The sequence below is a fragment of the Paralichthys olivaceus genome, chromosome 2 (genome assembly GCF_024713975.1).
Source record: "Paralichthys olivaceus isolate ysfri-2021 chromosome 2, ASM2471397v2, whole genome shotgun sequence".
Lineage (NCBI taxonomy): Eukaryota > Metazoa > Chordata > Actinopteri > Pleuronectiformes > Paralichthyidae > Paralichthys > Paralichthys olivaceus.
In genome coordinates, this window is record NC_091094.1 from 13891553 (window position 1) to 13916533 (window position 24981).

At 40.7% G+C, this 24981-nt stretch overlaps 1 protein-coding gene across 3 annotated transcripts in view; it reads left to right on the forward strand.

Moving 5' to 3' along the window:
* The window catches only part of celsr2 (cadherin, EGF LAG seven-pass G-type receptor 2), a 62299-nt gene that overhangs the window by 14472 nt on the left and 22846 nt on the right, over nucleotides 1–24981 (forward strand). For all 3 annotated transcript variants that reach the window (XM_069537396.1, XM_069537403.1, XM_069537408.1), the window contains exons 2-5: nucleotides 7706–8413; nucleotides 17477–17699; nucleotides 22953–23068; nucleotides 23183–23271. In XM_069537396.1, the coding sequence (XP_069393497.1) occupies nucleotides 7706–8413; nucleotides 17477–17699; nucleotides 22953–23068; nucleotides 23183–23271 (1136 nt within the window). The remainder of the gene's footprint in view (nucleotides 1–7705; nucleotides 8414–17476; nucleotides 17700–22952; nucleotides 23069–23182; nucleotides 23272–24981) is intronic.

Consider the following 24981-nt stretch of genomic DNA (forward strand, 5'->3'; position numbering starts at 1 on the left):
ACTTTTGCAGAACAAAAACTGAGGTGAGCACAAACCATTTAAGACTAAAATATCAGTTTCGAACATTATATGAAGCAGTGTGCTGCTGTATTTCAGAATAAAGTAGTTGATGCCCATTTTGACATTTGTGTGCAAGCAATAAAACAAATCTGCACATTCTCATTATTCCCATCCACAATCAATACATTTGATTGCAGAAAATGCATTATTGTCTAAACTGTGGCACCATATATTCCCATGTTTGTATGTACCTTGTGCAACAGAACTAGTTTTTCTTCTTGTTTCCATTTCAGCCAATTTGCTGGTATTCTATAGCAACATGTATGACTTATGAATATATTAGATTGCTGTCAATTTCATGTATGAACAAAGAATATATTTTGGGGATTAGACCTAAAGGAAGGAGCGATACAAAAAAATTCAAATGCTTTATGTTTTACTGAATTAATAAAGTATAAGGACTTTTTAAAGAAGGGACAATATGTCAAATGTTAGTAAAATTCTATGATTGAGTTTTTCTGTTTTGAGCATACATGAGATTGGTCATGTGATCCCTTGTGAGATGTCATCAAAGGCCACGTCTACATTTGTGTAGCTTCACTTCTGTTTTACTCTCGATAATGTTTAACTCCTTATCTGACTCTTAATATAATTTAAGTGTAATTTTAAAAAGTGTGAATATCAGATCTTTAACATCATGAAACAATGGCCAAACAGGAAGTAAAGCTCAACAGCTTATTTTATCATCATTAAAAAGTTGCAGAGCTGTAAAGGCTCTGAACTGCAAAGCCTAATCGCTCCAGAGTGATTTTTAATTTATGATCTCCCTATTGATCTTGGAAACGGGACCCTGGCTTTGCTTTCTTTGATGTTGTGAGTCCTCCGTGCTTGCTGCGCTGCATACTGTAGTGTACTGATGCTGAACAGCTAAGACAGGCTCTGCTGAACCTCATTACCTTCTTACCCAGAGTTTCCCCCCCAACATGACACACTTCTGCGGTGAAACAGGAGGCTTCCTCCGAGGGACCATCAGCCGCTGCGGATCACAGAATCATTGTGGTTTTGTTCAAGTGTAGCCTTTCTTAACGTGGCACCATTAGACATACACTGTATATGATGAATAAGAGCTTGAGAGAGCTGTTGGAGTGTGATTATTTATCAGCTCTCCAGTGTCATGATGATAAATGGGGTTGTTATAGTGTTGTTGCTCTAATGTTTTTCCCCTCCCCACAACAACTAGCAGGCGTTTTCATTGCTTTGGTGTTTAACCTGCATATTAGGAGGCGGAGAGACCAAGAAAGAAGTCTACTGCTGTTGTTCCTCTGAACAAGACACTTGAGTCAATACCAACCATATGGATCTCATTTGAATTGGTTGTCTGTATGTGAACCATAGACTGTGTGTAAAGATGGACGACAGGTCTCCACTTTCTCCCACTGTCCAGAAGCAAAGGCAAATTAGCTTGGATGCAAACGCTGCCATCTTGTGCATCTGGTGCAAGACTCTGCAAAGTGGCAATCAAGCAATGGAGATTCAGTAGCAAGCTACCGCCGATGCCCACGCTCAACCTTACCGAGTCAGTCTCAGCTGTCAATCATGACCAATCACTCCATATTTACAGCATCAAGTAATGAGTGAGCTAATTGCACATTTCATTAGTTTGTTCTCTGTGAGACTGCAGGTTGTCTCAACTTTAGAAGACGTGCAGCCCACTAACCTTTGGTCCTCTGAAGGTGAAAGCTATGTGCTCTGTGTGCTCCTAGACAGGGACAAAGCTAATGTGCCGACAAAGTCATGGATTCAAAACAAATGCGCAATATTTGTAACTTTCTGAGCCCAAATAATTGATAAACTGTTATTACACCAGCGAAGGGGACCCTGTGGGAGATTCCTTGAGAGGCTTGGGTTACCGTCCTGCTGCTGTGGAGCTGATGTCTCTGTCCCCAGCACTTGGTCACAGAGTCTTTCTGATCTTTATCCACCATGACTTTGTTGACATTTTCTGGGATTCGGCTGGGAGATGTGATGGTCACTTTATGCTCTGATTAGGCCGGTCTCACCAATTTGCTCTTTATGTCTTTATCTCTTTCTCTCAGCTGAGAGAGAATTCACCCAGCCGCAGGGACCCAGAGTAGTTTTCAAATTAATCCATATATCCTGGTTTGGTTATGTTTCTTTTTAGCATCATATCTATGTCATCCTAAAGGCCCTTTGTGTTTATATAACACCTTGTCAGTGGAGCATTTGTTATTCATAACTTCCTGATGGGTGAAACTGGACCTTATTAATATTTTAAAGATAAAAACCAGTACATCTCTTGTCCAAAATCTCCTGGCTGATCATTTCTGCTGGCTGCTGGTGGCCCCAACATACAGCCAAACATGACCTGACTTTTTCCCGTAAACAATAATAACCCATCCTGTTCACATGCCTCAGTTTTCCAGCGATGTCTATTTCTCGACTCTGTTGATCTGTGTGGTTTTATATTAGGAAACTGACCAATGACTATCTGAATGTTGAGTTAACATATTGGATGATTGGAGTTTATAAGAGAGAGAGAGATGTTACCTTGGAAAGCCAATTAGCTTTTAGTGATAAGGGCCGATGCTGGTGTCTGTGCTGTAAACAGAAAACATGTGATTTCCACAGCAGAATTTATATATCATGCCTGATCTACCCAGGTGCCACCCCCCACCTGACCCTTTGGGATATTTTTTTGTTGCTGTGAAGGTGTCTGACCCGGATTATCTGCTACTGCGTTCTTCATATGTGAAAAGCAAACGCCACAAAATGTCTGGCCACTTTCTGTATTTTGCCTTTAAAGAACGCAGCATCAGATTCTTTCAGGTGCAGTCTTGTATTATGATGCACCACAGTTTATGTAATTCTAAAGCAAAAACCTCATCTGAATCACTGACATTTAAGGTTAAAATATCAACTGTGATCTTATCTTTAAAACAGACTCTGCTATTCTGCGAAACCTCCACTCCTTCAATGTACACACTGTTTGTATTGACGTATGGATCACCACACCCACCCACACACATATACACACACAAACACACACGATGTTGTACACAGCCTTGGCAGTCCTGCAGCCACAGTGTGTGTTTAATCTTTTCCCTGGCGCCACTTCCTAGCTGAAAGCATTCCTGGCACCAGAGGCCCAGAGGGGGTCAAGCTTTGGGTTTAAAGCAGTGTCACACTTCAGAGCTGGCACCTTGTATCGTTACCAACTAAGCATCCCTCTTTATCTTCTTTTTGGCCCAAAACACTCCGCTTACCCTCCGTTACTGAGCGGAGTATCCTTCTGTGGAGAATGACCTCTTTGAAGGATGGTCTGGTCCCTTTCAGGGGAGATTCTCCTCGCGCTCAGTTTCCCAGCGCTGCGTCTAGATCCAGAGCTCTGCCCGAGCTCCCAAACAAGAATGTGAATTGGCAGAAGACATAATTAAGGCAATGTCTGTCCTCATATATAGCCTATGCTTTGAGAGCCTCTGTTCACTGAGAGCTGTTTTTCTTGCTAATGTCGCTGTGGAGTATCAGTCATAATATGATTAAGATGAAGAGTATTGTTCGATTAGAAAGGATCCCAGTGTTGAATGTTGAACTCCACCAAACCTGTGAACGTGTCAGAAACACTCCAGCTTCACTGCACAGCATCTGATCGTTTCTCTCCCATGAGGCTCAGAGGTTTAAATGCTGCTCTGTCCAAAACCTGGGATCATAAGAAGTCAAACTGTCAGAGTTTCACAGACAGATCGTAACTGCATGTAGAGCTCACCTTGATTTCAATAAGCCCTTTGTGTGTGTGTCTGTGTGTGTGTAAATGTACTTCTATATTTGTGAGGACCAGTTTCAGCTAAAGACATGAGAGAGAGAGGACATTTTGGTCAGTCCACATAAATTCCAAGGGCTGGTTTTATGGTTTGAAAGGCTTTTTTTTAAGTTTCAGGTTAGGATTATGGTATAGAGTTGGTGTTTAGCTATAATGGTTAAGGGGTTAGGGAATGAATTATGTCAGTGACTGTCCTCATAAAAATAGAAGAGCATGCATGTGTGTTATTTTAGCTTTAAATATCCTTCCGGTGAGGGCTGCTCGCATTGCAATCTTATATAAGGACTCAAGGTCATCAAGGTCACTGTCTTTAAATCCAAATTCTTCCTGTAAATCAAGTAGTTGATCAGCAGAAACATTCAGAATTGATAAATTATTTGAGTAATTTATTTTATGCAATGTCAAAATTCTGCTTTAAGCTTGTTGGTTTTCGGTTTCTATCATAAATACACAATTCATATTATTTAGTTTTGAGCTGCTGGTGAGACAAATTTAAATATGGCAACAGGCAGGAAATTGTAAGTGTTTTGTTTTCTTTGTACCATTTTTTTTTAACATTTTGTAGACGTAAACCATGAATCAATTAATTCAGATAATGAATCCATAAGTGGGAAGCACGGTGGTGCAGTGGTTAAAGCTGTCGCCTCACAAGCAGCTCTAGATTCAAATCTGGGTTCGGCCTGGGTCTTCCTGTGATGAGTTTGGATCTTCTCCTTGTCACTGTTTTTTCCAGGCACTCTGACCTCCCACATTCAGAGTGTCTCCAAATAAATCAAAGGTATGACTAAGACTAACATGTCTCTGTATGTTGGTCCTGTGATACACTTGCCACCTGTCCAGGGTTTACCCCACCTCTCACCCAATGCCCCCTGGGATTGGCTCCTTTCCCCCCTCAGACCTCTAAGGAGATGTGGCACAGATAATGGATGGATGGTTGGAATCCTTGATGAAAGTAGTTGTTGGCAGAAGCACTAAAAATATAATAATTAAAACATTTCAAATCAATGTTTCCATGTAGAGTTTTTAATTGACAAGTTAATTATTGGACAGCAGTTCTGATAATCAATTAATAATTTAAACGTTGTCTCCGTGGAAAATGTTTAATAGTGTGGTATCAGTTGTATCTCTAGTTTTAGTAAATCGCTTAATTGTTTTGTCTTTGTGTTCTCCTCTCTCGCAAGTGCTCTTCTTGTGTACACAGGTGTGTGTGTGTGTTTGTCTGTGTGTGTGTTTACAGTAAAGTGTGAATTAGAGTAGCGACCCTGCTTGTGTCTCTGCTTTGATTTGTTTCTCCACTTCCTCTGCTAAGGCCCTGTATTATTACCGTGCTGGAAGCTCTTGACTGAAAGCAGAAGGATTAAAGCCGTGTCAAACATGCTTCTGTCTCACTTCCTCTATGAACCCCTCCCTCGTCCTCCTTTTCCTCCCCCCCTTTGGCACTCTGTGTTTAAACTCGCCTGGTGCCAAACAGGGATCTGGTAACTTTGGGCAGTGCTGTTTGTTTGTGTGAGTTCTGCGCACAGGTTCTGCTCTTTGGCCACCGTCCAGACACCGCAGCACAAAGCGGTCCATTGATTATTGCAGAGGAGGAGACTGAGGCTTGTTTTCATCACACATTTGATGTGATTAATCCTGTTTTGTGTTTGCTCTCGAGGCTACAGAACCCTGCAGGCCAGCGGTGAGATAGACTCAATGATAGTAGTCTCCCTTTTGTGACCTTGAGTAAGTTAGTGAGACAAACTGACACAATACTACTTGCAAACCACAATTGTGATTCATAAGGAAACACACTGGTGGTTATTTCTTATTCAGTGGAATTTCTGCTACAGTCTTTTATGTCTATTAAAGACGAGTCGTATCAAACCTTCAAACTGACATTACTGACTGAAATAAGCTGCTTTTGCTTAAGCACTGAAGTCCAGGAGGGACTGTATATAAGGACACACATGTCTGAGTCAGTTGTGGACATTTTCCAGAACATTTATCTGCCTTTATCCAATTTTTTAGACATAGCCAGAGTTCTTTTCTAAAAACAGATTATTGGCTTCTCTCCACATTTGTTAAGGTCAAATTCAGATCTCCTAATAAATATGTCTGTCACCGGACTCTAGGAAATCATGGCAAATTAAATCAAATTCAAACCTGTCATAAACAGTTGCACAAAAGCTGAATGGTTACACACAAACATACGGTACACATTTGAAAATTTAAAAAGGTGACCGATTTGGGTTTTAAAGAATTAATAACATCTCATATACACATAATTGATTCTTCAAATAAATATTTGTTTTTTAAATGTATACTCAGAATTAAAGTATTTTTTACTGTTCTGCCATGAATTGTTGAAAATTTCCCAGATATTTAAAACTCCACAGATGATGAGATGAGATTATTCATGATGGTAGAAAGAGAGATGATCAGTCAGTGAAATAAAATATTAAAGAGATTTAATGAAGCTGTTTGTCGTCCTTGTTTCTGGGCGTAGTGATGACTTAGATGTTCATTTGCTGTAGAGTTTGTCTGCTGGATTTAGAGCAGCAGTGCAGCCGTAACAGACACAGATCTATAGGATTTCTGCTTGTTAGCAGTAAATTGAAGACTCTCTTCTTCTTTTTGTTCCTTGTGATTGGACATTTTAGGACAGAGCCTGCTTTTATTATAATTTTACTCCTCAGTGAGCAGAGATAAGAGAGCTCAGCAAAGTCATAAGTCTATTTGAATGAAGATCATAGAATATGTGTGTTTATCATGCAAGACGTAGTGAGATGCAACATGATGAAACAGAATAATTTACATTAGTCTACATTAGAAATCAGACGTGGTAAATAAAAGCCAAACATGTAAATGAATGTGTTGAAAGACCTTCTGAACAACAGTTGACTGAAAAATATTTAATGTCTGGATTCACAACCAAAGAATTCAAAACAAACGAAACATCAACGGGATCTGGTTTTAAAATAACAAGACAAAAGAAAATTGGCTTGGCTGAGAAATTGAGATTTTCAGTGTGACATGTCTAATGAAGAAGCTCTTATGCCTCAAGACCAAGAAAAGAAGAAGTGAGGTGTGAAATAGATGATGACGTTATTGAAAGAACACGTGTCTTCTGTTTTTGCACATGAGAAAACAGAAAAATACTCTCCACTGCCATGAATATGCTGCTCCATGTGCCAACCACAGTCAGTGACTTTGATTTTCATAGGATTTATATTCATCAACACATCAGATGGCACTTTTTGGAGGAAGAAAACATCCTGTTATTTCAAGTGTATAAAGAGGTCCTCCCCCAAGGAGAGCTTTGTGTTTGTGTCTGTTAGTCATTAGGATTACACAAAAACTACCAGATGGATTATTATGAAACTAAATGGTATGGTTGAGGGAAGAACCAATCAGTTTTGATTGGATCTGGATAAGGTGCAACCTGCATTTTATGATGTTTAGTTGATTTCTAAGAAAATGATTTATGGATATTAATGACAAATAACAGGTATTTTTAGGTGACTGATATTTGTAAGTGTATGAAATTTGGAGCAGATTCAAAATCAAAATCTGGATTTATCTGCAGACCAACAATGTATGTAATACACTGTGTTATCTGTGTTTACAAAGAAGCTCTTTCCTGTGTACTAAAGATTCAGTGTTGTACTATTAAAACACATATTACTACACTGGGTGTAGTAAAGCTCAGCCTCAACCTGTGGTGGAGGAAGGTCATGTGATAAGGTTGAAAGTCTTCCTGCTGTTTCGTAGTTAAAATGCTGTGAACCCGTCAGGATGTGCAGGAGAATCATTTGTGTATGTCTTGTCTGTTTCATTTGTTTGTCTCATGCTAACTGCCTGTTTTTCCTCTTGCGTCTGTCTTTTCAGATGGCGTCCACTCAGTGTCGGCCCAGTGTCTTCTCCAAGTCACCATCATCACTGATGAGATGCTGTCCAACAGTATCACGCTCAGACTGGCCAACACCTCCCAGGAGCACTTCCTCTCCCTGCTGCTTGCACAGTTTCTTGACGGCGTTGCCCGCGTTCTTTCTGCCGCGCCTGAAGACGTCGTCATCTTCAACATCCAAGACGACACGGACGTCAGCGCTCGCATCCTCAATGTCAGCTTGTCTGTGGCCGTGCCTGTGTTTGGTGAGGGACACCAGCGTCCTGGAGGCCTCAGCCAAGTCGGGGACGGGCCCGGGAGAGAGGTTGAAAGTGGAGGTGGCGAGTTTTTGGGCTCAGAGGAGCTTCAGGAGAGGTTGTATTTGAACCGCAGCCTCCTCGCCCAGATCTCTTCCCAGGAAGTTCTTCCCTTCGACGACAACATCTGCCTACGAGAGCCATGTGAGAACTACATGAAGTGTGTGTCCGTGCTGAAGTTTGACAGCCTGGCCCCGTTTGTTGCATCTGACACCATCCTGTTCAGACCCATCCACCCCATCGCCGGCCTCCGCTGCCGCTGTCCCACCGGCTTCACGGGAGACTACTGCGAGACGGAGATCGACCTCTGCTACTCGAAGCCCTGCGGAGCCCACGGAGTGTGTCGTAGCAGAGAGGGAGGCTACACCTGCGAGTGCTTTGAGGACTACACAGGTGAAAACCCTCATTTTACACAAACTTACTCACTAATGAAGCAGTGTTGTGTTTGTGTCCTGGTCTTATCTTCAGTAAACTGACCCCAGGCCACATCCGCACCATTATGTTTTAAAGCGTGTGCTTGTGCTTCGTATCAGTCTGGCGTCCACACTTTTAAGTTTTCAAACCTTTAAACAGAAACTTTGGAAAAGCTGCTGGTCCTATTTCAGTTGGAAAACTTCTGAGCTGCTTTTTGGTCTGGACCGGCAGAAACCAGTGTGTGTGAATGGATGGCACTGAAAATGAATGGACTGAGATGTTTTAGTTTTAAAAAGTCACTAAAACGGATGGATGTAGCCCTAGTTACTGTTGCTGAGAGAAACAAAAGCAGGATTCTCATTTCATGTAAGCAGCTGTTCATTTTGTTGATTTTTTTTCTTGCAGATTAGCTAATGATTAGTTACGTTTTAAAAATATGATTGGACAGTTGCTATTTCGGGGCAGGGATCTCACAAACTCTCAATTTCAGACTCTGCAGGACATAATAATGTTGTGTCTTTCTTCACATGTGTACTGGTGCTAATAGAGGGTAAAAGGTTGCAGTCTCTGCTTTCAACATGTTAATGTCTTTTCCGTCACAAATGTCTCATGGGAGCTTTAACGTTAACATCTGTCGCCTTCCCTGCCTTTACCTCAGCTCTTAAAGAAGTAGATTGTCCTGTACAATGGTGACCGCAGCTCTGACAAAGGCTGAGTGATGACTTATTGATTGATTGATCCATTATAGTGGTTGCAGTCAGCCACGGCGGAAGTAAACACAAACTTGTAAATGCTTTATTTTTGGTCAAAATCCCATCTTGCTTATGTGTCTTGTGGCCACTGAACCACCCACATACCTACATACTTATTTATACCCACACTCAACATCATCCTGAGCTGTAGGAGTGGACCTTGTTTCAAAGCAACATCCAAAACGCCGGAAAACAAACTCTATTTCCTCACTACAGCTTATTTTGGAGACGAGTGAACTTCAGATAGAGGTTTACTTGTGTTTTGTGTGTTTCACAGAAAACAATGAACCAATGAAAATCAGTTTCTCTGTCCACAGTTAGGTGGCACAGAGGAAGGAAATCATTAATTATAAATGGCTACGGCACAGATGGATGGTGTCCCCTGGCTGTGAGATGCCCCGTGGTTAGAAATACCTAAGAAAAATGTATATCACAAAACTCACAGTATGTAGAGACGGAGAGGACAGAGACTTTTGTCTTCAGAGATAATGAAGGTTTAATTTATTACTGTTGGCAGCAGAATGAACCAGTTGCAAGAAGCATGATCCAGATATTATTCACATCCTCAAAGGGTTAAAGAGTATCTGCTCACTGAGTTTATGGTTTAGCGAAAAAAAGGGGGAAGTTAAAAAAGAGATTAAATAGGAAGATGATTTAAAATGCTAATTTATACAATATGAATATTAAGAGAGCTGCTCCATCTTTTTGTTGAGAGGTTAAGTGGGTCAAGTCCTGATTTTGTTTTTTAAGCATAAAGCTGGTTGTTTTATTATGTGTGATAATGAGGTCACACTTTATTTTGTTCCCGTTATATAAAATTTATAACAAACTTATTGGCCGTATAGTATATAACACAATATAATGTAGCAGTTTTGTTTAAAACTATGAGTTTTCAGCCTCATCTTGTGGTCTTCATTTGTGGTCTTCTTTAACAGATAGTGTTTTGTCCATTGACATGGAGATTAAATGGAAGTGTTTATAAATATAAAATGGATATAACACGTTATGAATCTAATAAATACTTCATAACTAATAGTCACTGTCATTGTTAGCAAATACATTAATAAATACCTGAAAATGTCCTTTAAACTACACTGCTACACTATAGTTCATTATAATCCATTATCAAATCTTTAATCATTAATTTGCCGGTTTATTGGGTGCACAGAGTTGAATTCGCGCTATCTAATGATGACAGGCGTTTGTATTATTTTGTTCAGACTCCACACTATTTATATCAATGAGTGAAGGGTAAATAATAGAAGCCCCTCTCAATATAACTTTCACCACTTTCTCTTTTTGTAAAAGCTTAGAGCTGAGGAATGATCACTTTAACTAAAACCACTAATCCTGTTTGCTGCCAAAAGAAAATTTCTCTTAAAATGAGTTGAACTAAACATAAAGTGCATAATGTCACATCGTTGTGTTTGTGTTCTCAGGAATGGCATCGCTTCCATTATTCCTCATCGAACATTAACAGCTTTTGTTCTTCACCTATTTATGCTGCTGTTTGTAAAGTCTGAAATAGTGTCGGTGTTTTGAATGTGTGGGCTCCGTCCACTTAGAGGCCAGGTTGAGTGGCACTTACATATTCTTATGCACAGCTGTGGGTGTTGGAGCTGAACCGTAGCTGCTTTTAACGTGAGCAGAGGGGGAGAGCAAACATGTGAGTGGGTAAAGTGGGTGTACTTCCATTCGGCCACACTGAGAGCAGTGAAGACCACAATCAGTGACATTAATCTCCATCAGTTGGGGGTGTGGACCCAGGTGCTGTTAGATGCAGTATGCAGGACTGGTAGAGTTATCAGAGAGTGCACGTGGTGGTGTAGTTGATAATTAAAGATGTTTGAATCACACAGTTTTAGTGTTTGATCACACAAGGTTGTTCAGGCAGGTTTTATTTGATGTATATTTTTCTGTGATCTACAAATCTCCCGTTTCTGCTTCAGGTTAATCAGTCTCAGTGTGTTTGCATGAATCTGTGTGTGTGTGAGATTCATGTGGTTAGCTAAGTGCTGAATAGCTGTGATTATTTGTGTGTAGGAAAGTTGGCATGTTTATATGTTAGTGGTGCATAGATGTGTGTGTGTGTGTGTTTGTCTGCGCGTGTGGTGGGCAACTGTTGGACCGTAGGCGTTGCCAGATGGTAGCAGGAAAGAAAATGAAAAAATATTAACAGCCACCATCTTTGCTGTTCTTCTGAAGGACAGAGTGGACGGTTTGTCTCGGCTGAGTCATTCTGTAGACGCTGAACGACAAGATGTTCTTCTCCTCAAGTTCTCACACATTTCTCTGAAAACACACATCACTGTCTGTATGGACGACTGAAACATATCATCCTGCACGTCTAACAACAGACCTTTTTATATGATGCAGGCCAAAATAAATAACTGGACATAGCGTAGCTTTGTAGAGGTTCTTTGAGACAAACTGACACTGAAACATTTTTAGAATCCGTCCATCAATCACTTCCATCTCTGTGAGAAAGATGCTTGTTTCCAGCTGTAATGATTTTTGAAATTGGCCTTTTTGTTCACTGCAACCATAAGCACATGTAGTCGGCTTTTTACCTCAACCATAAATAATCATTTGTCATTTCTGTGTCTACCTTTCTTGACAGTCGCCATGATTGTTGTTAGTGATGCCATGTAACAGTTACATGAAAGACATCAGCGACCACCCTAATAGGACATGTTATGTTATTTTCTTTTATTGCAGAATAATTAGTTACTTTTCTCGTATGTGTGACTTGTCTTATGGGTGTTACATGTCGCCCAGAGGTCAAAATGTTTTTGGAGAAACAGTCGTAAGAGCGGAGAATCTGTAGTCATGCATGGCTACTCTATAAGGGTGTTTTTCGAGCTTTAATAAACCAAACGATTGGACAAATTCTGTAGTGCTACACCCAAGTTACTGCAATTTAATTTGCTGAGCCTCTGAATATCTGCACCAGATTTTATAACAACTCATTCAAATAGTTAATTAAATGTATTAGTCAGGATGAAAATTGATAGATAAGTTGGCAGCCAGACTGACAGACTCTGCACAGTGACAGGGTTGATGCGTTACACTGGTTTTTTATGTTCTCTTTGAATTAAGTCTAATGAGACATGTTTCAGTTTGTTTGATCCTTAGCCTCTGGATTATCTATAACCCGAGAATAAGATTTGATCATAATCCATAGTGAGTGCTTGCGTCAGCTGAAGGTCTTTGACTGTGCTGACATCGACCTCCTCATATCAGAGTTTGAACGAACCGAGTCTCTGCTGTTGTGGAGGTGAATGTCTCAGCGTCCCTGAGCTCGGAGGTGCTGGTGTGTCTGGAGGGATGCAGCTGCTCTGTCTCACTCACTCAGGAGAATTTATGCCCCTGTGTTACCTAGCAGCAGTGACACACCTGTTCAGGTATAGCATCTCAGAGGAAACCTGGTCAGTGTGCAAGAACAGTTTGTGCTGCACAGTTACACTACAACTTTTAATAATTCTCTGGTAAGGTCTAATTATCCATCAAACCAATGAGATGAATCACTGGATACATAGCCAAATGAATAAATAAATATGGCCTAGTCTGGATTTCTAATGTGAATTTCAGCTACCTTGGCTTTTAGGAGGCTGGTGGGTTATCAGTCTTTTTTTCCATTTAGTTTATTTTCTCTTTGAAAAGCCTCCAGGATAAGTTTTGATTGACTAAGAGCGATTAAATGCAGCAAATCCATTGCACAATACTTCTTTGTGTTTCTGTCAAACTCTTTTTATGCAAAACAAGAATAAACTGGTTAAAGTGAAGGCAGAGGTGTAAATATTCTAATTTATACTCCTGCTGTGATTTTTAATGCAGTTTCTTTTAACTAGGTTTGAAGGTGATGTTTGCCTAGTTTAATCTTTTAATAAATCAAATCTTTTCATCCATTCACTCACTTCATTTCAAATATTAATAAGAATTTGTGCAGAAATGCTTATTTACAGTTTATATACAGTCTTTATATTCAGTCAGGTATGTTTCATTAAAAACAAATATTAAAGCTTGTAGCCGCTGGTTAAATAAACACAGGATCTCTGAGGTGTCTGTGCGATTGGCTGCCTTAATGATTCATGCTGGCAGCAGACAGTGTGTGGGCGCTGGGACCGGACGCAAATAGAGCAGAGGAGATGTGTTTGAATAATTGATTAGGATATTTAGTCGAATTGTGACTGAGCCCGTCCACACCCTGCTGAGCTGCTTACCTGGCAACACAAAGCACCTCAACGTCCCACAGGTATCAACTATAGACCCTGACGAGCCTTTTATATCAACAGTGAGGTACAGCCACCAAAATGAACTGTTGAATATGTCTCTCAGTAAATCCTGTCTCTATGTTTCCAAATGAAATCCCAGCACCTGAGTATCTACATGTTTAATACAGCTCTGTAGGCTGGTGCAATATTTGACCACAGTGGCTGTGGCTTCAAGAAACAATAACTAGTTTATTGCCTCCAGCGAGTTGCTGAATTAATAACGATGCTGACAGCACTGTAACAGAATGGCTTTATTTTCCAGCCGGCTGGACAGTGGCTGTTTATCATCAGGAAGCATCAGTACAAACATGACAGGCTGACGGGACAGAGGCTATGACACCATTCTGTTGTTTCTTGAACAACACACACATCCAGTAAAAAATCTTTTGATGGGCGCTGGTTCAACAAAACATCACAAAACATTTGGAAAAAAAAGAGAAAATCCTCCCACCTACAGTTCCCCTAAAAGGATTTATTTTCCTGTGACATTTCCAGCACCAAGGCTCTTCCTCAGACTTCTGATAGAGACACAATCGCTTTCTGTGAGGATATTCTCTCTTCATACTAAATTGTCACTGATGGCTGAAGTAAAGGTAAAAAAAAACATTTACTGATGCTCTATAGATCAGTGATAATCTATTATAGAGTTTATAGTTAAAAGAAACCTATTGAGACGTCATAAAAACCTTCATTAATAAAACCTGACAAAAGGTTTAGTGTTTTTCCTTCTAACAATGATGTCAGTAAATCTTTAACCACCCTTCCCTTGATGCTCCGCTGCACTTTTCATAAAAGTGAGAGGTCAGAAGTTCATCTGAGGAGCTCTCCCTTGCGAGATTAAACAAACTCTGTTGGCAGAGGATCTAAACCAGCTTCACATCTGCCCACAACCTTTCAACGGGTTCGCCATATTGCAAAGCGTTAATTAATTTAACCTTCAAGTAACAACTTAAATCCCTGTCTTTTGGATTCATTTTCTTACTTTGTGGTTTAACCTCTTTATCTCAGGCCCCTGTTAAAAAATACATGCCCAAAATGAATAGAGTATGTCTCTGCAACTACAGTCTATACGAATAACCTTGGAATCAATGTAAAGGTAACATGTTTGACATTTCTTCAGAGGTTTAAGACAACATGATTATGAATGAACTTTTCATGTCTGCCAAAAAAATGACACTGTAACACAGAATATTCCCCATGTAATAATTCAGTTGCAGCCCAAAACCTTTAATACATATATCACAACATCTGAACATTATCTGTGACAAATTTCACACAAACCAAATGAAACAAAGCTAAGTTAGAGATTTTAGTAGATATGGGATGTGGTAAGGTTATGGCAGAATCAGTAAAACACATTTCACCTCACTTGTCTGTCACCATCAGTATTTATTCCATCTAAATACAACAGTTTTATCTGTCTATAAATAAATCAGTACATATTCTGAATCATTATCGTCCACTTCAACATCTCATCCAACATCTTTTCAGTTTAGTCTGACTGAATGGACGTATAGAGGGACAGCAGCAGCAGGACACTTGCTTTCAGTGGCCTGTGAATGGAGTGATTAATAGACACAGAGTAAATAAAAGGCCTGTGTGTGTGTCAGTGGTGTTGGAAGAAGATGTGGGCTCTGTGTGTGTCTGCCAGTGTTACAGTAGTGCTGAACTCTGCGGAAGTCTTCCACACTGCTGGCTGTGTGGCGTTGACACAAATTCCAGCTCACGCATGGGAGAGCGAGCAGTTGCGACCGAGCAACTGCTGCAGCCTCCCAATCAGAACGATCCAGACAAATGCCACATGTGAGTTGGACTTCACAGGGTCACAGTGTCGCTGTGTGTCGCTCTCTTAATGTACCAGTGTTGTGCTGACCCATGCCTTCGCAGTGTGATTGTCGCTTTGCTCGCCTGATGTGACCTGAAGTCCAGTGTCTCAATCCACACCCAGAGTTCAGCTCTGTGTGAATCTAGGCCTGCAACTAAATGTGCATCTAATCATCTTTAAATGATTGTCTCCACCATGGAGGTTATGTTTTCATCTACGTTTGTCTGTTAGTTACACAAAAGCTATGGATTCCCAAGAAACCCAAGACCTTTGGTGTGGATCTGAATCAGGAATTCCTCTTCACGATCTTTAACATTGAGAGATGGGGGGTATGATATTTATGCATGTCTGCAATTTGGTGCAGATCCATCAAATCTGGTTCTAGTGAATTTAAACGTGGTTTCATAAAGAGACTGTTTGGCTTTGGTGGGTCGAGTTTTCTCAGAAAGGAATGTCTTTTTTCACAGTTTTTAACATTGTGGCATTTTTCGACATTCAGGGATCTTGATGAAAAAAATCAGACACATTAAGGGAAGTGATATTGATGAGAGATATTTGGTGCTGCTTGAATCAAAGAGACTTTTGGGCCTTGGTATGGACTCTACTGAGTGCTCTTCTAGGTAGCAGCGAAATGTTTTTGATTGGCTGATCAGTTAACCTACTTATTGTTCCTGCTCTTAGCGATCAGTGTTGCAGGTGCTGTGTGTTTTCCTTATGAAGGTGAATCTCATCATGTTTTCATTCATGAATGTCTTCAAGCTCATTTATTAACTGATGGTCTCAAACTAGATTTGATGTATCTCAGTTTCATCCTCTCTTTGCTTGCTTCCAACTAAATGTAATTTACAATACTGGAGCCTTAAGTGGTCAACACACCTGTTTATTGATAAGCTCTTAGGTCTTCTGTAAAAAAAAAAAGACAGACTGTCCCTGAAACCTGCTATAAAACCTGAGGTGACCGTGCTTTTAAAGGTGTTGCACCCGTTTTTTGAATGATCTCCCCTTGTCGCTGTGATTCCCTGAGTCTTGTGACGTCTTTATGGAGCAGCTAAAATGTTTTTATTCAGACTTTTGGTTTGGCCATTTGAAAAGCTGCTCCATTTTATTCATTGCTTGTTATTTTTGCTTATTTCCTCGTCTGTTTGTTCCTGGGGATTTTAACTTTTCTGTTTGCTGTCATGCCAATAGTGTTTAATTAATGTTTTTAGTAGTGTAATTTACATTCAAGCACTTTGTGAATTTGTAGCAGTAAATGAGCTACAAAAAATGTAATACAGCAACACAGGAGGTTAGTGACTGATAGAAACACCAATAGAAGTAATAAATAAATTAGCAATATAAACATGAGGAAATGTAAAAATAGAAATAACATGCACAGTGCAAGCAGAATATTAATGTGTGAACAGAATATTCATGTGTGAACAGAGTAATATACAGTGTGGCAGGATTGCACATATATGATATTGAAAAATTGACAGAGAATGGATTTTGCACAGTTGAATTTGTTAAAACGTGAAACGAATGTGAGATATATTTGGTTCTTGTGGTCGACTGTGAGCAGAGCTGATTGTTCAGTCTGACGGCAGCAGGAAGGAATGACACCTCTCCTTCACACACTTTGTGTGTATCAGTCTGTCGCTGTCGGAGCTGCCCAGTGCTGTGATGGAGTAATCATGACCTGAGCTGAGAATAATCATCACGAGCTGCTCCTGTCTGCATGAAACTGCAATCATCTTCATTTTTTGAATACATAAACCACTTACAGCGTTCAGCCATCAGGTTGAATGTGATGTTGTTTACAGCTCAAACTGTAGCTGAGGGAGGAGAGACACAAAGATTCAAACAGAGTTGATAGAATAACAGCGTCCATGATTGAAAGACTGTCCACTGATTGAAAGACTGTCAACTGATACACTTTTTCAGCAATGTCACAACTTATTTTTCCTCCCACCCTGCATCTTTTTCAACAGTACAGCTGTATCTCACAGTCACTGATATGAGGTGGATACTGTCACTTTGTATATTTGCACATATAGAACAGCTAGAACGATAGAAAGATGGAATATAGCGGTGTGAATTCCCTGAGGTGAAAGCCACAGGGATGACTGAGGCAGCACTGCTTGTCACAAACATTATAAATCCTCATTTCTCTCTTCTTTTCTCCTCCTCCATCCATCTCTGTGGATCTCAGGGGAGCACTGCGAGCTGTCGTCCCGCTCTGGCCGTTGTGCCGCTGGAGTCTGCAAGAATGGGGGCTCCTGCGTCAACCTGCTGATCGGCGGGTTCAGGTGCGACTGTCCGCCAGGAGGCTTCGAGAAGCCCTACTGTGAGATGACCACGCGCAACTTCCCCCCGCACTCCTTCCTGACCTTCAAGGGCCTACGCCAGCGCTTTCACTTCACCCTGTCGCTCACGTAAGCACCTCCGCCTCACTGCAACAAGCCACAGCTCACCAGCATCACCTGCATCACATCCAATCTGTGATTCACTCCCTGTCCTCCCCCACATCCTGCCTCCACACACACATGCATTCCACTGAAGTGCTCTCCCCCTCAACACATTTATGTAACCATAATGGCATTTAATAGCGATAATGGGATCATTGAACAACAACCATCATCTGTAGAGCCACTTTGGTGATCATAGAATCTGTGCTAAAAATGTAGAAGCACTTCTGAAGCCTGGTGGATATCAGAGGTGTGCACGCTGCACACAGAGCAGCTTGTGTGGTTATTGTTGAAAAGAAAGTGAGCTGTGTTTTTGGAGAGGAGACCTCAGCTAAAAGTGAGTGTGATCTGATTACAGTCAGTGTCACTGGTCACTCTGAGCTGTGAGTCAGCGCCTGGCCTAATACTACCCCAGTCTCCCTGAAGCCTGAGAGAGGCCGACTTCAGGAGTGCTTATTCAATACTTAGGCTTTTTATTTTCCTGTTACACTGTTAAGAATATCAGCTCTGTATTTGTAGAGAAGATGATATTGTTTAGGTACAAGAAAAATAAATTTTGTTTAAAAGTCTAACAACAGGACCTTTTCAGCCCTGGAATTAACGTCTCAGGTGATCTGATCCCCAGTGGACAGCTCTGACTGCATCACTTCAGATCTGACATTAGAATCTCCACGTGTGACCACTTTGGATCCGATCTCGCATCCCTGCGCTATATCCGAATATAGACATTAAAAGATATCTGTTCAAAAACAGCAAATAATGTAGTCTTTAGCCAGTCTGACTATACAGATAGAGTGTGTGTGTGTGTGTGTGTGTGTGTGTGTGTGTGTGAGAGAGAGAGAGAGAGAGAGTGTGAGTGAGTGCGTGAGTGAGGAGCCATGAGAGGCTGAGCGAATAATCAATGAAAGAATTCATTATTTTACTCATCTGAAATAGTTAGAAGAAATAGAAAGATCAATATTTGGCTCTCAATGTTAATAAAGAGGCTACTAGTAAATCAATGTATAGGAAACACTTAGAAATTGAAGTGTGAAACTGTCGGGGGTCAGAAGAGTGGCAGGGGCTTCCAGGACCACGTCTACAGCTTCACATTTACCTGACAGACATGTGCGTGGTATCGATCTGCTCATCTAATGGAAGTCAATTCCAGAATATATCAAAGTGTCACATAAAGGGGGCAGGAATAATATGACAACTTTGTTTCACATTACAGCTCAAGACTCAAAATAAACTTCAGTTCAGATTATTTTCAGACTGAAAAAATGTTGGACACAGGAAGAGAAAATTTTGCTAACACTAGCACTTTCTTTGAGAGCTGGAGGTGCTGTATCTCACGCCATAATTAGCATTGAGCACAAGTAGATTTGATCTCAACCGTTTCTCCACTTTGCTACACAGCACAAAAAGAAAAAGCTGTCTCCTGCAAATTTCATTACATTGGTTTTAAAAGCATGACAGGACAGTTTTAAGTTAGTTTTTCCCTTTTGCTTTTATTTCACCTTATAGCAATGGCGGTGAATATCATAGTTCTAGTTAGTGCTACTGTTATTTTCACCTTCCATGTGAAACATCATTAGATGGAAGTGTTACTTCTTAGAGACGGGGTGGGTTTTGTTGAACACGTAATTGTCTTTGTGTCTCGCAGTCCCCCGAATCAGTTATTGTGGTACAGGTGCAGCAGGTTGAGGCTGAAATCGAAGCTTAAGCTTTAAACCTGTATGGTTGATCATTTGGTGGTTTGTGAAAGTGTTTTTCGGTGGGGGGGGTGATTTAGAAATCAGCAGATGAGCTGTAAAATCAATGTAAAAACACTGAAACCTTCGATCTGCACCAGATGAAATGTAGTCAATGATAAAAGCCGTCTGTTGTGTTTGATATCTGTCACAACAAGTGACAACAAGTATCATCTCTCTAACGGTATCACAGGGAATGTGTCCGGCCATTTTGCTGTACTTATTGTAATCCATGTCACCTTAGACATTGTTGGCAGGGTTTGACGCTCACAATGGCTGCCAGTGGAAATCATATCCCCCTTGTGAGCTTTGAGGAGTCTTCTTAAAGCCTGGTTCAGATGACAGATCTTTTTTTGATGGAGAACCGCTCAAACCAGTTTTGAAACAAGGCCTGTGTATCACTGGCAGGTCAGAGAAGCTGTGAAGTAGCTGTGTGTAAAAAGGTGCAGATACTGGGAGCTCGAGGCGGGTGAGGTCAACAAGTGGCTCTGTCACCTGAGCCTGCACTGATCGGGTTTCTCACAGAAAGAGCTTCTGTTATGAGAAACGGCTCACGATGTGGATCTTGTTCACTCAGAGTGACGGCTAATTTGAGGTTTCTCTCCATCACGACGAACAGAGGACATAATGTTTCTCGGACTGATGACATTTCTGTGGGGCTCTTTTACAACATTATAGCTCTAATGCTGAACAAAAAAAATTGAAATCGGGGTCATTTCTGCAAACCCACACCCGCAAAGCTTCGTACTGGACCTGACCTGTTGCCCACAATTATCTCCAAGTCAAATCTAGACCCGCCCAGAGCTGTTAGCATGTGTCCTGTGACCCGGCCCGTCACCTGTGACTAAACACTCATGCTTCATACACATAGACACTCACATCAAATGGGTCGTGGCCTTGTTTTAGTGGCTGAGTTGTGTTCTTGGAAAGCTAATTCCTTTCTGCACACACATGCAGTAAAGCCACTGAGAACATAATCACTGACCATTTGTGTCTTTATTTTACATTTTGATGTACTGGATCATTTGCTGTGATGGTTATCTAAGTGGAAGTGAAGGGGTCAAAGGCTTTCATGATAAAACATGTCAGTTATTTAGATATAATTAGAAAAACACTGCACTCTCATTTTTATTTCTGAATTCTCCAGAAAAGAAATCTTTAGTTTTATTTATATAAATATATTTTTGCCCATCACGCAACTTTTTCTCTAATGTTGGGGCCCTGAATCCTGGCAATAAATCATAATCTCGGAGTCATTGAGAGATTTTAGTCTGGACCAAAGTGGTGGATTTGCAAGCTAAAGATATATATATATTTAAAAAAAAATATTATTGACATGCTGCTTCTCTTCCTTTTCCAGCCCTTCATGTGAAGTACATGATCAAACACAGATTTCTGTTTCCTGTATTTCACACTTGCAGGTTGTAAAATCAATAAATGGCTAATGTTTTTTTCCTCCACACTGCACACTCTTATGCATTGCAGCATGTTAGCATAGCGTGACACAGTTCCCTACATAAGGGCAGACTGGTTGTTATTTTTACTGATGGGTGCCTAATGCAACACGCAGTGATGCCAGTTGAGTCAGTGTTTAGTTCCAGCTGATTACTCTCATAGTTCAGAGGGCTCGGGGGGACAACACGGAGCAGCCTTTTAAATCGATAAGTCAAAGAGTGGAAGCACGCTGAAGAGAAATAGACTGGATGGTGATTCCAGCTGACACTGTGTTATTTTTACTGGATGTATAGTAGCTGTCTGCGCAGCGTCTCTTCAGTTACAGTGTTATCAGCTGCAGCATCGGCATCCTCTTTCCTAGGAGGTCGTGATTATCGTTTTCCTCAGTAAGCAGGTCAGCGGTGCCGTGCCCCCCAGCTCCTCTCCAGCAAGAGAAAACTGCACAAACAGCATTATGTTTACAGTTTACCCTCAAACCCTGGAGACTGAAAAGGGGGAGGCTTTCTCATGTTCTCTGGGAGGATGTATATCATAGATATTTGGACGTATGAATGACATCCTTCCACTGAAAAAGACTTTGATGGTGGCTGCAGCTCCCATTTGGCCTCAGAGAAAAGAAGAAAGTCAGACTGATTTCGTGGTTTAGATTGAGATTGACCTTTGTGAAACAGAGCTAATCAGCCCTCTGAGAAAAGATTAAGCTGCATGTTAACGGAGGAAGTGACCAGAAAGTACAGATGGCATGAAGCTTTGCACACCGCTCACTTGGCAGATGTGCACTGGAGACTCACTGATAGGTCCAGTGTGAGATGGATAATGGATAAATCCAGTTTTTTTGTTATAACACACTGTCACACACACACCCACACACACACACACACACGTATTCCAGTGACCCATTTCCAGGATCAGATTTACGACTGCAGAGCACAGCTGACAGGTAAAATGTGATATTTTTAAACCATGTGCTCCAACACATACTTTGATCCCTGTTATAGAGTGAAGGCTCCATGAGTAGTTTGCCCCCTGAGTTTGAACTTTGTGTATGCAGAGACATAGCAATGATTATTAATATGCGAGGATCGTGCAGCATGACAGACGGAGTATTTTTTATTTTCACCATCACAATGCAGATGTGTCAATCTGAGGCTTTTGGGTTTTCTCCCCCATGTTATATAAATATGTTTTGTAGTTGTCATTACTCAGACCTGTCTTTTCCTGCATGTTTCCTCTTCACTTACAATAATGTGTTCCTCCACCCTGCTGCTTTAACATTGCCCTACTTTCCTGTCTCTCTATGTTGTAGTGTGCCGTCTAATGTGGCTCCTTGATATCTATTCACGGCAGCAGATTCTGATTCCCTTCAGTGTGTCTGTGCTGTGAATATGAATTTTTTTAAAATCTTCTCACAATTAACCTTATCTTATCTGTGCATAGTTGAATCAGTGTTGACAAATCTTCATCTTCATGATAGTAATTTAAACAGCACACTATTATTGTGAGCACTTTATTGAGAAAGGAACATATTTTTAAATGGGCCAAACTCAACCACTGCCCTCTTTCTTTACTACCCTCTTCTCTCTGGGAACATGGAGGGTACGGACATGGAAGTGGTTACAAAGATTAACATTCCTTTTTTAAATCATCTTTAATGGTCACTGTTGTAATCAAACAGGAGAAAATACTACATTTTACACATTATTTTCTGCCAGGGATAAATACACTTGTAATGTTTTAGTGAACTTGCAGCAGCAGGTTGATAAATAAAGTCGAAGTAGAATGAAGGGAGCATGTGTACAATTTTATTTCTTTCAACAATAGACATTTACAGCACAGCAGAATAAGCTCTATGATGGTGTTATTTTAATTATTTTAAGCACATTCTAAATTAACAATCTTTTTATAGCATTTGTTGACAAAAAGGAAAATATCAAATATCACCAGTCTCATTTCACTTAGAGAATGAATGTAGATTAAGTAATTACATTAGCAAAATAGGCATCATTTACATTTGTTTTTTATTTTTCCCCAGATTTGCCACCAAAGAGCCAAACGGTTTGTTGCTCTACAACGGCCGCTTCAATGAGAAGCATGACTTCATCGCCATGGAGATCATCAATGAGCAGATTCAGCTCACCTTCTCTGCAGGTACAACAGTTCATTAATTATTCATCATTATGTTTGATTGCAAATGTGTTTTTTTTCAGCTTCAGATCAGTGTCAAGTGCTGTTTTATCATTCAGCTCTATGATTGTTTCCCAGGTGAAACCAAGACTACAGTTTCCCCCTACATGCTCGGCGGCGTCAGTGACGGCCTGTGGCACGTGGTGGAGGTTCACTACTACAACAAGGTACGACTGAAAATCCATCAACTCAGAAAAAAAATCCTTAAGCACATTAAGAATATGCAGATTTGCCTCTTTGGGTTTTCATTGGTATATTGGTCTAAACCATAATCCAGAATCTTTGACTTGTTATAATTAAATTAGAGGTAACTCTACAAGAGTTGGTGACTCTTACTCCTTCATTGATCCTTGTTGATTTTCTGCTCTAACATGTTAGAAATAGTTTAACATGTTGGGCAATATGCTTGATGGATTAGACAGAGGCAGGCTTATGGTTTCCCTCTGTTTCCAGGCTTTTTGCGAAGCGAAGCTAACAGGCTGCTGATCATAACCTTCTTATTTACAGACATGAGAGAGGTATCAATCTTCTCATCTCACTCTCCACAGGAAAGAGAACAAGTGTGTTTCCCAAAATGCCGGATGTTTTTGTTTAATAAAGTTGAGGATGGTGAGCCCTCGGTATATTAGGATATATTGACTTTAGTTTTTTCCTTGTTTTATTTATATCATCTATAGCTGATCTGCCTTTGGTTGAATATCTTTTGCTGCCATAGTTACCAGACATATAGTGATTAAAGATGTTTAGAGTGAAATCAGGTTCCTAGGTTTGATTGGCTGCAGGTGACAGACTGTAAGTCTGCAGTGACGACTAGGGAATCACTGTGGTGAGAGTGAGCCCACAGAGTAAGTGTGTTGTTGTGCCTCTTTAGTGCTGCTGCTTGGTCAGAAAAAAGAATCACTGCTGACATGCTGATCTGGAAGAGAGCCAACGATCCAACTTGCCCCTGACAGAAGCAAAGACTCAGACGAGGGGCGTTGAATGAATCAATGAATGAAAGCGTGAAAACGGAAAGCAAACAGATTTCCAGACATGCTCAGATTGGACTAAATATGTTCTGACAATTACGTTTCACAACATCTCACCCGGTGAAGGAATGTATGGAGCTGTTTCCACTGCTCTCCCAGTACTTTCCCACTCAGGACCAACACAGCATGTGACATTTCAGTCCATTGAGGAAGTTACTTTGCATCATAAAGATGTTGCCAGGCAACACCCCCGCTGCACAGATTGTCTCTTCAGTGTCTGTGATAACATGGACATGTCAGATTTAAGTAATGAAGGCGGAGAATCTTGTCAACTTTTGGATGAAAACAAGCTGGTTCTTTGCCAACGAGACATTATTTTCTCATTAATCACTTTTAGACAAAATGTAACAACGCTCTGGTTCTTTTGTTGTTTCACTGACCTGGAAATTGTACGTACATCTGTAAGTGTTTGAGGATATGATGATTCTGTTAATGTGAGGTTTGCATATGCAGGACAGGTGGGACAGAAATGTTCGGTTCATTCACATTAGCCAAACAATAAGCAATGATTATTTGATTTATTTGCATAATTTGTGTTTAAAATCAATCTAGCCTTCGGTTTAAAAAGGTTTCTTGATGCCTTTGAGGTACCCACTTATGTGTAACCAGGGTAAACAGGCAAACTGTGACCATGGTAACAATAACCGAGTGACAGGGCAACAAAACATCAGCTTCAGCCATGTCAGACTCTTCAAGTCGGGTTTGGTCACTACTCTCTCTGGGTCAGGTTTTCACAGGAATCTCTGATATCTGGTGGCGGAGTGAATCAGGACAGAACCGTCGCAGGACAAACAGCTGAGCAATGAGCTGAAACTTGGATTTAACCTCTGTAAAGTCAAGGAGAATTGA